Here is a 17,161-nt window from a genome sequence, read left to right on the forward strand (position 1 = left end):
TCCATTTCTGTCAGTCAATAGCAGCAGCTGCCATTCAGAAATACCCACAGGGCCAAGCACTCTGTGTGCACCACTTCCGTCATCACTATGACGCCCTAAGACTCTCCACCCACGAGGAACCGAGAGCAAACAGATTCGCGATGCTGAGTGAGGACCAGACTGGAACCTGGCCACCGGCTTCAACAGTCGGTGGAGGCAGACACAAGGACTGCTGCGGGGAGTCATGATGGCGATGGACAACACAAAGGGAGAGGCAGGCTGGCTACAGACATGTGTGGACAGACAGAGGCACAGACAAGAAACAGGAGGAAGGCTCCATTTAGCTCAGGAGTCACTGTTCACCCTCAGTCTCCATCCTCCCCACCCAGCTACCTCACCAGCACCACAGCCAGTGCCAGCTGAAGCCAGAGGGGAGCAAGCAATCAACCTGGGAGAACAAATACTAAATGCAACCATGCCAGCGGTGCTGAGGGCTGAGCTCACCATAGCTGACCCTCAGAACCAGCCACCCCAGATTCCCGCCAGGTAAGGGCCTTCACACAGACACACAGCTTCATGCCCCAGGTGTCAGCTGGATGTTAAGTGTAGACAAACAACATCCCAAAGTGGAGGACTATGAAAACAGAGGTGTCTGAGGAGTGCGTGCTTACTGGGCAGCCTCCCGTGGTACCTGACACTTCACGCACACAGGAGCTGCCCAGGCCTATCCCTGTCTCGTCAAGTCCCGGCTGCACACTGTGCTGCAGTCCCCAGACAAGCTGCTGCCCTTGCTCCGGGCCACACGGGAACTCAGCTCGGAACCCCAATGCCTTACACCACACCTGGATCCTCCCTGCTCTAGCTCTGAAAACACTGTGCACCCTGGACCTTTCCTCCCAGGGCACCCCGTGGCATACACAGCAAATGAGACACCCTCACTGATCAGAAAACAGGACAAAATAGTATCAATGACCTCTGTACTTTGAAGGGCTGGTTTTTGTTTTTAAAACAAAAAGATGGAACGGCTACTATCTGGACATACCTCCTGCTTTAGTATTAAGCCACTGTCTCATAGGTTTGAAAACATGGTTCATCTCCAGAATGAAAAATTCGACTAGGTTGCTTTTGTGGGCTAGCTGTGCATTGTGGGAAGCCAGTCACCATTTAAAACGATGTTTAGGAACTAGATGAGGTGGCTTAGACCTGTAATCCCAGAACAAGGGAGACTGAAGCAGGAGGACTGCTGTGAGCTCTAGGCCAACATGGGCCACATAGTAAGTTTCAGCACAGCCTGGTTAAAGACCATCTCACAAAACAGATGATGGATGGATGGATGATAGGTAGGTAGAGAGATGGATGGATGATAGGTAGATAGAGAGAGAGAGATGGATGGATGATAGGTAGGTAGGTAGGTAGGTAGGAAGGCAGAGAGAGAGAGAGACATGATTGATTGATTGATTGATTGATTGATTGATAGACAGACAGACAGACAGACAGACAGACAGATAGATAGATAGATAGACAGATAGACACACAGATAGATAGATAGACAGATAGACAGACAGATAGATAGACAGATAGACAGCAGACAGATAGACAGACAGATAGATAGACAGACAGACAGACAGACAGATAGATAGACAGATAGACAGATAGATAGATAGACAGATAGACAGACAGACAGACAGACAGACAGATAGATAGATAGACAGATAGATAGATGATAGATGCACAGATGATAGACAGATGATAGGTAGACAGATGGCAGACAGACAGATGATAGATAGGTAGATAGGTGATAGACAGACAGATAGGCAAGCAAGCATAGGAATAAACAGAGTCTCAAATAAACTTTTAGAAAACAACCTTCCTAAATTTCAGTTTCCCAAGTACACCTCCACCTAGTGGCCACAGCATTAGACACACAGGTTTTGCCGCAGAAAACTAACCCCAGCAAGGCCAAGAAGCTCCCTAACCACAGCACATTAAACCCCTTTGTCACACCTCAAATGCAGAAGCCATTCACGGGGAGGAAGACTGAAGAAAGCATTCCCTGGGGACAGCCTGCACGCAAGCTTTCATCCTGACTTGGTAAGCACTCTCCGAGACCGAGAGGGATCCCAAGGCAGCAAACCAGGCAGTCAAATGCACTGAGGAACCGGACCTCTCGGCAAACACTTCAGGGCCCAAAGAGACGAGGGCTGGGGACCGTGAACAAGCTCAGACTCCACAGTCCTGGGCCCTGCACTGTCTCAGGCTGACAGACCTGTGGAGCAAACGTTCAACTCTGGGTCCCTAGTCCTCTCTACAGAAGGAGGGAGACAGCTGGGTGAACTGGGTGGTCAGAAATCACAAAATCTCACCTTGTGGTCCAAGGAGTTTTTTGAGAGAGGCTGACAAATCTTTATCAAAATATTAGATTAGGACAATTTTCAAATACCAGTATCTAATTGCAAAGGGTTCAAAACTTTTTTTCCTTTCCGTTATTCACTACAGCAATAAAATGAGCTGCTCACAGATAACTGTATCAGCCATGGGAGTTTCTGCTGCGGTGGAGACAGGCCTGCACGTCCACCAGCATGCCTGCTCCTGGCAATGCCATCAAAGCAACCGCAGTGCCAACCGGAGCCCAATTCCCACCCACAGGACACATCACAGGTTTAACGGGAAGTTGAACAACACTTAGTTCTGACCCTGGCCCTCTTAAGAGGAGGCGCTCTCTACAACTACAAGCCATTAGTGATTACAGGGGTGTTTGAGAAGTCAGCACCCAAGGACCCCCAAGCATTCCCAAGCCATTCCCCAGTCACAGAACCCCAAACCCTCCACCATACCTGCGAATGAAGCTTTCTGTGCAGCTCTGAGAACAGCGCCGCGTCTGCTTCTCTCCTTTGTCGAATAACTGAAAATTTAGAAAAAGAATTGAGCCCATTAGCTGCACACACTGAGAGTCAACGTTAGGAAATCATTTCTTCTGTGCTAACAGACTGGGAAGTGCTGAAAAGAACCCTGAGCCCAAGAATTTAAAGAACAGAACCAGGAGACTTTTAGCAATATCAGTTTGATCAGCTCACCTAGCCCTTCTGTGCATGTAAAACATGGAGTCTATCAGGCTGGCACAAAGAGAGGTCTGTCTACAAATACTGATCCACAGTGAAGCAAGCTATCACCAACTCTACTACTTACTAACAGCTACCTGGAGGGAGGGAGGGACGGAGGGAGGGAGGGAGGGAAGGAGGGAGGGAGGGAGGGAGGGACAGAGGGAGGGGGGGTTATCTAGGGTTTCATGAATTCACAGAGACAATGTAATCCAAGCCACAGCTGTTGTTCAGCTTCCTACAGAGGACACAGCGAACCACGGAGAGACAGAACACAAATAAAGCCAATAAAACCAATCCTAGCAAGATGGAACACAATCACTACCTTTAAAACAACAGAAATGGCCAGGTGGTGGCGCACACCTTTAATCCCAGCATTCGGAGGCAGAGACAGGTGGAGTTTGAGGCCAGCCTGGCCTACGAAGCAAGTTCCAGGACAGCCAGAGCTGTTACACAGAGAAACCCTGTCTTAAAAAACAACAAAAGAAATGGACTCCAAATAAATACAGTCATGACATTAAGCAATTGATGTTCTTAGTGAGGTTGAAAACTGTTATAGCACAGTCATACAGGAAGCAACTATTTACAAGTAAACATAGTTTACTTGAGATCGAACCCTTCAAAATTGCTGAGCAGAGGTAGAGTCCTGAGTTACAATGCACTCTACTTTGCTGGTGTGAGAGATGAGGGGACTAACTGAACGCTCCCCTGCATGCCCGCACTGTAATGGGTTTCAATATAAAACTCACTGGTATCTTACACTTGAAGTCAGCCATGGCAAATGGAAAATTAATTTCCTGTGGTGTTCTAGAGGACAGACTGACTATAACTCAAATAGTCTAAGATGCCAACAACCACAATCAAATTTCAAATGCCTGAGAACTCATACGTGACAGGCCAACACAGCAACAGACAAGAGGACCACAGGAAGTGAGGGCAAGTGTCACTCAAGACAAGAAGAGCAAAAGGACACTTGCTTGTGGCACACCATACGCACATCCCTAAACCAGCAACATACACGTTCATGGCTCACAGGTTTTTTCTTAAGGAAACTGTACACCACCAGTTTCCTAAGAAAAACCCATTATGTGACTTCCTGACAATCTACAGGATGACACGGCTATGACACACACTGGCAGTGAGCTCACCAGGAGCCCATGAGATCGAACTCACTAAGGAAAATATGTTTGCAGGACACCCACCAGGCAGGGTTTGGGTGGGAATCTAGAATGTAAGCCGTTTGGAGCTCATGGAAAGAGTTCACACTGACATGGGAACTAGACACGCATAAAAGGAAAGGAAGTCTCAATATTGAGTAACAGGCTAAAACCCCACGGTTACTCTTCTACTTATTTACTAGTGAGTTCAGGTCCTAGAGCCCTGGGGGACGTCTGAAACCTCCACCAGTACCTCTCAGGAATTTTCTTATTTTCTTCAGCATGTCTGATTTACAGCATTCAGCATCCTTACACTTTGGGGCCACTAAGAAAAACAAGGTAGCTCAGCATGGTGGCAAGTTTGAAGCCAGCCTGGACTCTGAGAAACACCGGGCACTAATAACACAACCCTCACTCTAGTGACTGAGAGGGCAGCTACATGACTAACGGGACGAGGTGGGCAGCACACAAAGCATGGACAGGTAAACAGAGATGATTACTAGACCAGGCAGGAAGGGGTGGAGTGGCACAAGACTTCAACACATTCCTTAAGGTGGCAGGTCATTTAGATCTTATGCATCACTTGTTTCTGGGATGTATTTTCCCACCATAGTTCACCATGGATAACTTAAAACCAAGAAAGTAAAGCGGCTGACAAAGAGGACCACTGCAGGTGCATGCTGAAGGTGTGTCTACTGCAGGTGCATGCTGTAAGTGTATGTGACCACTGCAGGTGCATGCTGTAGATGTGTGTGACCACTGCAGGTGCATGCTGAAGGTATGACCACAGCAGGTGCATGCTGTAGATGTATGTGACCAAGGCAGGTGCATGCTGAAGGTGTGACCACTGCAGGTGCATGCTGAAGGTGTGACCACGGCAGGTGCATGCTGTGGGTGTGACCACGGCAGGTGCATGCTGTAGGTGTGTGTGCGCCTACTACAGGTGCATGCTGTAGGTGTGTGTGCGCCTACTGCAGGTGCATGCTGAAGGTATGTGTGCCCACTGCAGGTGCATACTGAAGGTGTGTGTGCCCACTGCAGGTGCATGTTGTGGGGGTGACCACTGCAGGTGAACACTGTAGTGTGACCACTGCGTCACATCAGCCTCAGATCTGTCACCAGCCAACACTCCTCAGCTCTGTGTTACAGCTCCGAAAGATCACATCCACACAGATCACTGGCCCATGCAGTTTGACTTAGAAACAAAATCAAAGCCCACTTCATTTGGGCAGTTTATCAGTAGGCCCCAGTAGGAAGAAGCTGCTACTATCGAAGGCAGGTTTTTCAATCCCACTGAAAGGCTCCCACTGCGGCATGCTAGCACACCAGCAAAGCATTCTCTCCCACCCAGGACCAAAACAGCTCTCCCACAGATTGCTGAAGACCGCCTGCCACTCAGAGCCAAGACTCCACAAACACTCCAGAGGCTGAGAGGGGCGGCAGAGCCAACCTCACCCAGCCCAACCACTAATACCAAAGCGAATGTCATGAGTGGAGAACCTTCTCCAAGGTGCCACCGCTGAGGAGGAGCAAAATGCTCACACAGTTCTGACGTACTGAAACTGTGCCGGTAACACTGAAGAAGCAGTGACGCCTCGCAGAAAGCGGTTAGCTGTTACGTTAGACACTGGAAATCAGGGAGGCAAGAAGGGACAGCGAGGCCTTTTATCTTTCGTATTCTAAAACTAAACTGCAGTGTCTTGACACATTTAAAATAGACTTCCACTATATGTCAATAATTTTAACGCCAAGACAAAATTGAACTGTCCTTATTTTAATAGTATCTATAATTAAAACGTGCTTGAGAAAAGCATACACGCATATGCACATGCATACACACGTGAATACATCCATAAACAGACTCATACACACATGTGTATATCCATGTGCACACACAAATGCATATGAATACACATACAAATACACACTGGTATACATACATAAATACATGTAGATACACACATGAGCATGCACATACCCATGTCACATAGGAATTCTTAAGTTTCCACAAGTTTCATAATCCAACAGGTAACAGTTAAGAAAAATACGTACGTTCTTTCTTGATCTTTTCAGCCACTAGGAATTCATCTCTTTCAACGGTCGGAGCAAAGTTGCTGCCAATGACCCTGACGGCAAACTGGAACTGCTGGGCGACATCGGCTGCAAGGTGAGCAAAGGGTGAAGTTACAGCCCGACAGTTTCCATCCGCAGAGCCAAGTCAAGAGAACAAGCCACTTTCCCAGTCCTAACTGAAAGGACAGAAAAGCCAATGAAATCAACGACAGAATGAAAGCGTTCCATAAAAGATGGGAAAAGACAGCAGAGACACAGAAGAATCCTGAAGGAAAACCAAACTGGACAGACAGCTATTTTAAAAGGAGCGATTAAAGGCAGAGGCCAGACGAGGGCTTAGAAAGTAAGCGTGGTCAAAAACCTCTGAGCAGCTCCCAGGAAGGAAGGGCAGAGTTCATGTGCACACTTCTACAGTCTATGTTACAGCACAGGTTTGCCTCTGCTTCCTTAAAGAAACACACAAAACTCAGAATGAAGCATTTAAATAAGAGGACATAAATTCACCAACAGACGAGAAGTCAGAGGGAAACACTGGAGAGCGATGGGTAGGCGACACTCTCTCCAGGATGATCAAACTGGAGACCCAATGTCTGCAAGGACGGGGAGGGGAGTGGGAACTCTTTCTGTTGCTGTGGAGGACACGCTGACAGAAGCCACTCAAGCGGGAAAGGGTTTATCAACTCACAAGTCAGAGTTACTCCATCACTGCAAGGAAGTCCAAGGGCTGCAACGTGAACCAGCCGGTCACATATCATTCATTCAGTCAAGAGAGTGATGAACTGAAAATAGTATGCAGGAGCCCAGCTCCCTCTCTACACTCTCAGACAGCCCAAGACCCTCTGCCCAGGGAACGGTGACACCCACAGCAGGCACCCAGGGAACGGTGACACCCACAGCAGGCAGGACTGCCACCAAGTCAAGGTAACTCCCTATGGACATTCCAACAGGCCAACCTGGACAAGTTCTCATTGAGACCACCTTTCCAGGTGATTCTAGAGTCAAGGTGATAATTAAAACTAATCATCACAATTTCACCTCTTGCCAACATGACACAAACATATCACATTAAGCCACACCCTTCTACGCTTTGTCCTCAAAGTCTCACGTTATCTCTGTGCTGGTCTGAACAGAAACGACCCCCATAAGCTCACAGATTTGAAAGCTTGGTCACCAGAGAGTGGTGCTACCTGAGAGGGATTAGGACGTGTGGCCTTAGTGAAGGAAGTGTGTCACTGCGGGTGGGCTTTGAGGTTTCAGATGCTCAAGCCAGGCCCAGTGGCTCTGACTCATCCTGCTGCCAGTGGATCCAGATATAGAACTCTCAGCTCCTTCTCCCACACCATGTCTGCCTGCACACAGCCATGCTGATAATGGACTAAACCTCTGAAACTGTAAGCAAGCCCTAATTGAATGCTTTCCCTTATAAGAGTTGATATGCTCATGGTGTCTCTTCATAGCAATAGAACACTGACTAAGACAGAATTTGGTACCAGTAGTGGGGTATTGCTGTGACAGGCCTAACCATAATATTGGCAGAATGCGGACTTTGGGCTAGGAAAGCAGTCGAATGCTTTAAGTAGGGTTTAATGGGCCATACTAGTAGGAGCATGGAAGACAGTGGTCATGAGAGAAATTAAGATTACGGTAGCTCAGTTCAAGAGGTTTCAGAGAAGAATATTAGTAAGGGGCCTAGAGATCATCCTTGTTATATTTTGGCAAAGAATGCTTTTTGCCCTCATCCTAAAAATCTGCCTAAAGGTAAATAAAAGAGTTTTAGATTAATGGCATTGGCAGAGGAGATTTCAAGACAATCTAGTATTGACTGTGTCATGTGGTTATTAGTGGCCACTCTTACGCAGATTTACAAAGAAAAGGAGCTCATTGAGCAAGGAAAAATACAAAATGTACAGTTTGAGGAGAAAAGGAGCACCAGGAAGTGTGATGAGCTAAGTCCAATATTCAAGGAGATGAAAAGCTTGATGCTAAATGACATAAGGGGAGCGGTAATCTTAGGGCAAAACCCCAACCAGCCAAGCTTCAAACTTGTGGAAAGGAATTAAAGAAAGCTCAAACAGTGAAGAAAACAGAAAGCTGGTGAAAATTTATTTGAACAAGGGAAGATCAAGTTCCAGTCCTAGAAAGCAGAAGAACTTCCAAAGCAACAGCTTCGGTCATGTGGTTCCGGCTTCAGAGTCAAAGACAGAAGAAAGGACTGTGGAATTTCCCTCTGCAGCTCAGGAGAGCTTCTGCAGCCAGGCATGTGTCAGGGGTGTCCCTGAATGCAGGCCTAGGGAGACCATTATGTGAAGCTGTGAAGGTAAAGCTTGGATTGCCTTGGAGACCTCAAAACATTGGAAACACCAGAGCTGTGGAATACCAACCAAGGAAGGCTGCTAACAGAGAGTGAAAGCAGCCTAAGAGAAAGAAGTGTGTTGCAGAGAGGAGGTGGAGAACTGAAGAGCCCACTGACATCAGACATGGAGATGCAGAATTTGGAGTTTACTCTGTTGGTTTTCAGTCTTGCTTTGGTCCAGTACTTCCTCACTTTAGAGGAGCCCAGGGAAGCTCAGCAAAAGAAGGCACTGCACATGTGGAGGGAGAGCCAAAGCCTGCCCAAATCCCAGTCCTCCTGACAGCCACTGACCATCCAGGCAAACCTCACAGCACACAGCAAATCAGGAAAGAGTAGTGATCAAAGTCAGGGCTGACCTCAGAGACTAAAGAAGCCAAGAAGAGGAAAGACAAGAGCAGGTGATGCCCCCGGCAAGCAGCCAGGTCCCCAACAGTTCTTCCACGAAGAAGCAGGGCACCTGTCCATCTTCATGCTAAAATACCATCAGACATTTGAGGACAGTGCACAAAACAAAACAAAGCTGCATACAGAGAGGAAGAGGAAGGGAGGGAAAAGGGAAGCTTCTGGGCCAACTAACCTTGTCAGTGGACACAGAAGCAAACAAGAGGTCCTGTTCCAAAAATAGGGGAAGGCAAGGACTGGAACAGAGGTTGTCCTCTGATCTCCACACATGCATGTGCTCTCATTCTCATACATGAGTGAACATGTGTACTAGTGCGCTCTCTCTCTCTCGCTCTCTCTCTCTCTCTCTCTCTCTCTCTCTCTCTCTACACACACACACACACACACACACACACACACACACACACAGATTTTTTTAAGTAACTGCAATTAGCCATCATATATTTTTCAACACTAACAGAATTAACCTAGAAATCAGTATCAAATCTGAAAAATCACCAAGTATCTTAGGGTTTCCATTGCTGTGATCAAACACCATGACCAAAAGCAAGGTGAGGAAAAAAGGTTTATTTAGCTTACACTTCCACATCACTGTTCATCATTAAAGGAAGTCAGAGCAGGGACTCAAACAGGAACCTGGAGGCAGGAGCTGATGCAGAGGCCATGGAGGAGTGCTGCTTACTGGCTTGCTCAGTCTGCTTTCTTATAGAACCCAGGACCACCAGCCTAGGGACAGCACCACCCACCATGGTCTAGGCCCTCTCACATCAATCACTAGTTAAGAAAGTGCTTTACAGACTTGCCCACAGCTCCATCTTATAGAGGCATTTTTTTTAATCAAGGTTCCCTCCTCTTAAACAACTACAGCATATGTCAAATTGACACAGAACTACCCAGAACACCAAGTATTTTGAGGCAATCAATTCATAATACATATCCCAAGAAAATTTTAAAAATTGAAAATAATTTTGAAAATGAAAATATGACATATTAGACAGACTTGAAGTCAATAATCTTAGTTTATACAATAAAATCTGTAACACAGAACAACTAACTGAAAGTACGCATTAAGAAATAATAACACTAAGATGGGAGAGTGGCACTAACGCTGCAGAAATCTGAAAGGAGATCTAATATTAATATTCATGTGGAAACACCCACTCAAGGATAAAAGCCGAGCTCCTTGGTCAGCGTGAGGGAGAGCTGCTTCCAGAGTGGAGACGCACAAGCCAGGCAGTCGAGACCAACATCAACAGCGACAGCCATGCTGTGCTGGCTGCCACTCGATGAAAATGGCACTATGGTTTTCATCCCCAAATAGAATCCCATCTAACCATGGGAAACGTGTCAAACAAGTCTACAAAATAAACTTTAAATTTCAAAACCGCCAAGCTCACCAAAAAAACAAAAATCAAGAATGTCCCAAGAAGCCCGGAGGAGCCCAAGGAGACCTGAAGAATAAGAACATGGAGGCCTCAAGCTAGAAGAAGGCCTAAGGAGTAAGCCACACCTGAGCAAGCCAAAAAAGCATAGAGCTTGGTCAATACTGTGAACTGAAATGCCCAGAAAAGTCACCCCTGTGTTAAAGACTCTACAGATGATTAATCAGAATTTCTGTGATTACGCACAGGTAGGATGTTGCCGGTCTGGAGCTAAGCTGTCTTGGCCATCTATCCTTAGCCCTCTTAAAGGCCATTCACTGTTCACCTCTGTGTCTGACCTAGCATCCATCCTTGTGACTATTAGGTAAGAGTCTTGAAATGTAGAGCACCCCAGCCTCCAACAACTCTAAGATGAGAATGTCATCAAATAGTAGCTGAGGCCAGTAACAGACTCCACACTTTGCTGTAACCTGCCCACCTGATGTTCACTCCAAAACAGTCAAAAAGCACCTTGACGTATGATTTTATTGTCACTAAACTTCATAAAACTGTGACCATGCTGGGACAAGGCATTGGGGTAACCCAAATCTATGTTCCCAGATCATAGTCACTTGTGTTTGCCTCCAAAATAAATTGCCTCTTACTCCCTTTGAAGTGAGAGTTGTGTTTCTGCATCAGTAATACCTATGTATTATTATTAACTGTGACAGTGCACCTCACTAAGCAAGATGCTAAGACCAGAAGAGATGGTGTTGGGCAAAGGAGAACTATGTGTGTATGATTTTCTTGTAAATCTAAAAAACTCTAAAACATTAGGTGCTTTTGAAAACCATACTGACATGAGGCCCTCCCCTTCACAGATGGTCTGGAGCAGCCCATGCTATCAACATTCTTTAAAGCTCCATTTCAACACTTTCAGTCTTCAAGACAAGAATAAAACAAGTACAGTTGGGGGAAGAGGTTTCTTTTGGTAAACTCAAAAATGAATCTCAACTTGTACCATATAACAAAAATCTAACTCCTACCACACATAACAATATAATATAACCTCTCCTAGGGAAAAAGATGAAAGAAATCTTTATGATTTTGGACTTGATAACAGTTCTTCACATGACACCAAAATCATCATTTTAAAACATTTTTTTCTCTTATTTATGGAGTTGAGGGGCAGCATACATGTAGAAATCAAAGGGCTACTCTCAGGAGTCTGTCCTCGCCTCCCACCTTGTGAGGAAGCAGTCTCTCTTGCTGTTTTTATCACTGAGCAGCAGCAGACTCCAGACTAGCTGGTTCTTGAGCTTCCAGATGATTCCCCTGTCCCTGCCCCCCATGCTGCCTTAGTAGAGCTGTTAGTACAAATGCATTGCCACCGTGCAAGGCTTTTGCATGGGTCCCAGAGACTGTAGAGCAAGCTCTTCACCTGCTGAGCTAGCTCCCTGCCCCTCCCCCTTTCTGATATGGACAAATTGGAATTCATCAGGACTGGGGGGCTCAACAGTTAAGAACACTGATTGCTCTTCCAAAAAACCAGGATCCAATTCCCAGCACCTACACGGCAGCTCACAACCACCTGCAATTCCAGGAGATCCCACACCCACCTCTGTTCTCTGCGGACAGTACATACACATGGTGTACACCGAGACATGCAAGCAAAATACCTATACGCATATTTTTTAATCTCAAAAAAAAACTTTTAAAAATATGAAAATTTCTGCTCTTCAAAGAAAACAACTATTAAGTTAAAATAGTGGGGGGCGGGGGAAGTTTTCAAAACACAAAACAAAGGACTTGTACCCAGAGACATAAAGAACACTCAAAATTCTAAGTGTGGAAGAAGCAACTTGGGAAGAACATGAGCAAATGCTGGGGAGAGAACAAAACCAATCACAGTTTTAGGAAGGTACCCAATGTCCAAACGAGAAGTCGTGAGAAGATGCTCACCCACACCTGTCAGACCAGGACAGAACTCCAACCAAGTGTGTGCGGACAGAGAGCCTAGTCCACTCAGCAACCCTCAACTCCATCCACAGCAAAGTCAGCATCATCTTGAGTGAGCTTTATGAAATATTTTACCCTGTATCTCAGAAACCAGTGACTCCCAACTCAGATGTAATTATAAATGGGGGGAATGGGAGGCTACAGAATTTTGCTCAGAATCACCTGTAAGCTGTGAAACGTCCATCAATCAAAAGGGACCTTCATGTAAAAAAAAAAAAATCAAATTTAGAAATTCATAATGAATAATTTCAAAATTCAGTTATAACTATGAGGTTCTTCCTGAAAGGTAAAATTTTTGGACCCAATGCAATAAAGGAAAAATAATGCTATGGTGCATTAAGTCATAACTTGCAACCTTAGCTATCTGATTTCGCCTATGATTGGGACACTCAATCAGAAAGGTAAACTGTCCCCTCAACTCACACTCTCCCCAGGCGTTGGAGTGACCCTCCCTCACTCTTACTGGATCGCTAGGATAGCTGCTTCAATTCCTGGAGACTTATTTTCCCCCTAAGCTCCTTCTATCTGCTCACCCTACCTTTTCCCCACAGCGTTTATTACTTATATACACTATTTGTTCACCAACACACCAGTCACATTCCTCCCCACTAGACAGTAGGAACATCTCCTTTGGCATAACCGGGGCGACGAGGCTTCAAAGATTTTTTTTTTCATGAATAAAAAACACTGCAAGGTCTAAAGCAAAAAAACTGTGTTAAGTCAATAGTTTAGCAGTGACACAAATAAATTCATTCTCTGCCCTGACAAGTTGTTACATAGGTTGTTACAAATTATGAAAGATCAAAAGGCCCTCTCAGTTCTTAAAATGCAATTTTGTTGAAAGTCTTCCTTGAAAACCCGGGCGAATTCTCTCTTACATCCTGAGGCATAAGGAGCAAAATAAGCCAGTCAGGTCAATTACTACAACGTTCCCTCAGCGACGCGTCCCCACTCATTTACAAAATGAGCTTCAAGAGACGAGATCCTGGACCTCTTTCCCCACCGCGACTGACTCCCACGGCTACAGTTCGGGTCGAAGTGGGCAGAAGCGCCTTGAGGTCCGGCTTCTTAGAAGCGTCCTTCGCGGCTTGCACTCTGCTGGAATAAGCGAGCATCACCACCAGCGGCAAAGGTGACAGCAGAGAGGGAAGCGCGCAGAGGCAGAGCTGCGGGCCGCCGTGCAGTGTGGACCCGGCGGGCACCGCCGCTCAGGGCCTGGCCCCCGGGGGCAGGGACACCCCGCGAGCCGCACCCCTTCCTTTCCCCGCGGCCAGGGATAACAGCTACCCGGGCCGGCCGGGGGTCACGGCGTCCAGCCTCCCCTGCCCTCAGCCCCGCCACGCGTACCTTCGCTCCGGCCCAGGATCCGGCAGCACAGGTTCTGCAGCAGAACGTTGGGCGACTTCTGATCCGGGGTCGCCATCACCGCGCCGGGACTGCGTACCGCCGCCTCCCCCGCGCCCCAGGATCCCGCGCCCGGACTACGGCGCCGCCATCTTCGCGGAAGCGGCAAAAGCGCGCGCCTCCCATCATGCACCGCTCCCCGCGCCAGGCGCGCTTGCGCCTTCTCTCGGCGCCGGGCCGGAGCGCTCCGCCTCCCCGCGCGGGAAGGAGAGTGGCGGCGGCCCCCACGGAGGGTGGTTGCTGAGCGAGGCTCCAGGTTGAACGTTGGATCCTGGCGGCCCGTGCACTTCCGCAGCTTGCAGTCTGCACGCTGCTTTGTGGACTGCACGCTGCTTTGTGGACAACCCCGGTCGGAGTCACATCTGGATGCGGAGTCCGAGCGCGCATGAACCGCAGGACCGTGACCAGGGCGCAGGGGCCGGCGGGACTCCTACATGGGCCTCTTGGAAGTGACTTCTCACGGATCTGGGACTTCAGCCCCTTGACGTCACCGGGAGATAGTCCTGGGAACGGGGACCTTAGTTGTCAGCGGCTGGTGACACGGAGAGGCTCGAGCGGTATCTCCCGGCGTGCTGCGGTATGGAAAGAAGGCACGCAGGCAGAAGAAGCTCCTTGGTGTCTCTGGAACCCAGGAAGCCCAGCCCGGCAGCTCCTGCCAGGAAGCTCAGTGGTGGGCAGATGAAAGCCTCCTTCTTGGCCACTGAGTAGGTCTGTGGTCGCAATGGAGCTCAGAGATGGCTTAGCGGAGGGCATAGCCTTGTTCGTCTTTCGCTCGCAGACCACTTAGACACCCTTCCTGCCTCCTCTGTGGTGTACAGAATGCTGACAAACTCCCTGCGCAAATGGTACCTGGTGGGGCTTAGCCGGTGGAAGCCAACGATGGAAAACTGCAAGAGGAGACTCCCGGCTTCAGCCCACATTACCTCTGACTGTGACTCAGTGAGACTCTGTCAACGCCTCTGTCCTCAGCCCCATTCCTCATAGCGCAAACCTACTTTGTACCACCCACACAGATGATGCTCCATCAGAAGGTCTAGAATGTGGCTATGGTGACCGACGTCACCCATTCCTGCTGTTTCCCCACCCCCGGGGCAGTAGCTAACCTCCCAACCAGGGTCATCACAACAGCCACCTCCAGTCAGTCTGTATCAAGCTCTTCACAGCTCTGGGACTATTTACAACAGGAGCAACAGGTCAGGGTCAAGAGCCTGGTGCTACTTCTGAAATCTTGACAACAGACAACCTCTGACTCTGTCTCTGTCTGACACCTCACGCTAACAACCATAATCTCCACAGTGGTCACCACATGTCACTGTGTCAAAGCACCTCAGTGACACCCAGAGTCATCACGATAAATAACCACCCGAATCACTGTCTGTGTCGAACCCCTCTACCCATGTCATTACTACATTCAACTTTAATGTTGTACCATCGTTTTTCCCTTTTCTCTTTTGGCTTTCCCTACTTTGGAAAACTATATTAAGTATTCACCTGAAAACTTGCTTTTTAATTTACTAGCTATATATACATATAATTCCTTTAAAATGAGTAAGTTTTTTTCCTCCAATAACAAATGCGCATTGACAAATTAGAACTGAACCCAGGAAGCTGAGGCAGAAGGATGACTGTGAATTCAAGGCCATCCTGGGTATGTAGAGGGTCAAGGCTAGCTTTAGGGACTAGTGAGGCTCTATCTCAAGAATGTAAGAACTGGGGTTGCGGCTGGTGGCCGAGTACAAAACCAAAAGGCCATGGGTGAGATCCCCAACAGTGTCACAAAATGGTAAACCATAAAAAACTGAAAGACTAAGGCATAATTGTACCCAGGGAGATGCTCACTGTGAAATTCTGGTATGCATACACCCACCACACATGTGTATATACAAATACGCCATTGTATTACACAGGGCATTTTAACCTTCACGTATAAGATTACATTTCATATTTTTCTCCATCATAAAATAAGCTAAGGCCTGACTATGAATGGTCAGTCACACAACATTCCACTGAATGGGTGTACTTCAAGTTACAGGATTCATTTCTTCTTTGCATTCTCGGGTATCTCCTGTGCTTCAGCATTTTATACATAAGGAATATAAAGCAATTTTAAAGACAGCTTTGGGTACAAACCTCATCCACCCATGGAGTCCCGAGTCTGCAGCTTCTGTCCCCTCCAGGGCTCCAGGTCTGAGTCATAACTGTTTCTCTGAAGATGAATCTTGCCAGCCAGTGTAGAAGCCAGGACAACGGGGGCAGCCCGGCCTGTCAACGTGCACGCCTTTGGTCACCATGTCCTGTACCCTGTCAGCACTGGCAAGTAGAGGGAGTGTGCACAGCAAGCTTCATCCTGATCTGCCATCCTGGATGGCCGTCACAAAGCCATGTGAGCACCCTGAACCGTGGCTAACTGAGCTGCAGTGTGACAATCACCCATGTAGTGAGGGTGAATCGGAGACCTACTAAGAGGTTCTGGGAACTGCACTCTAAGAACCTGAGCCTCCACCTTGAAACACATTCCTTCCTGAAGAAGACCTACAGGGAGGCCATTTCTCACACCAAACATGGAAACACAGGCCTCACCACCATTGGACGGGCCTGTAGGGAGGCGAGGCTCTGCTGAAGTTCCTGCTACAGAGAAGCAGGGCCTCAGAGCTGGATGTCCTCAACTGGCCGGATTACCATAACCACCACAGCATGCCACCCAATGGGCTCCATGACACAAAAATGAAACATAGCAACAACAGTTTAATTCTAAGGTCTGCATTGATGTAATGATTGGCTATAACATACAGTTGTGTTTCTCATTTTAACACATTATCAGTAAATTAGTTAAAAATCTATCTCAGGTGACCTCTGCCATGACTCAGAGCTTTGTACTGTGTTTGCTGTTCTGAGTTCTCTAACAAGCAACATGTGATCTTCCCAAAGTCCCCCGGGTGCTGCAAGGAAATCCAAGTTCCCTCAAACTCCTTTGGTTTGTTTGTTTGTTGTTATTTTACTTTTTATCTCTTTTGAAGGGGCCCGCCACCCAGTTCCCAAATAAATCACTCACAGAGGCTTGTTCTTAGTTGTGAATGCCCAGCTTGCCAGCTTTCCTTAACTTTAATTATCCCATCTGTCTTTCACCTCTGGGCTTTTCCCATTTTCTTACATCTGTAAATTTTACTCTTACTCCATTGCTGATTGTGTAGCTGGGTGGCTGGCCCCTGGAGTCCTCCTCCTTCTCTGGCTCCTAGATCTTTCCTCCCAGATTTCTCCTATCTGTTCTCTCTGCCTGCCAGCCCTGCTTATCCTTTCTCCTGCCTCCCTATTGGC

The 17,161-nt window shown here is 47.5% G+C and overlaps 1 protein-coding gene across 2 annotated transcripts in view; it reads right to left on the reverse strand.

The window, feature by feature from the left end:
* Tubgcp3 (tubulin gamma complex associated protein 3) overlaps positions 1-16,783 on the reverse strand; it is a 64,183-nt gene extending 47,400 nt beyond the window's left edge. The window contains exons 1-3 of one of the 2 annotated variants that reach the window (XM_052751661.1): positions 13,790-16,783; positions 6,287-6,394; positions 2,814-2,881 (exon numbers count right to left, since the gene is read on the reverse strand). In XM_052751661.1, coding sequence (XP_052607621.1) covers positions 2,814-2,881; positions 6,287-6,394; positions 13,790-13,865 — 252 coding nt within the window. In that variant the 5' untranslated portion in view covers positions 13,866-16,783. Of the gene's footprint in view, positions 1-2,813; positions 2,882-6,286; positions 6,395-12,604; positions 12,647-13,789 lie in introns of those variants that run through there. The other variant, XM_052751662.1, reaches the window with a different exon arrangement.
* Between the last annotated feature and the right edge of the window lie 378 nt (positions 16,784-17,161).

The sequence above is a fragment of the Peromyscus californicus genome, unplaced genomic scaffold, assembly GCF_007827085.1.
Source record: "Peromyscus californicus insignis strain IS unplaced genomic scaffold, ASM782708v3 Scaffold_23__1_contigs__length_62951481, whole genome shotgun sequence".
Lineage (NCBI taxonomy): Eukaryota > Metazoa > Chordata > Mammalia > Rodentia > Cricetidae > Peromyscus > Peromyscus californicus.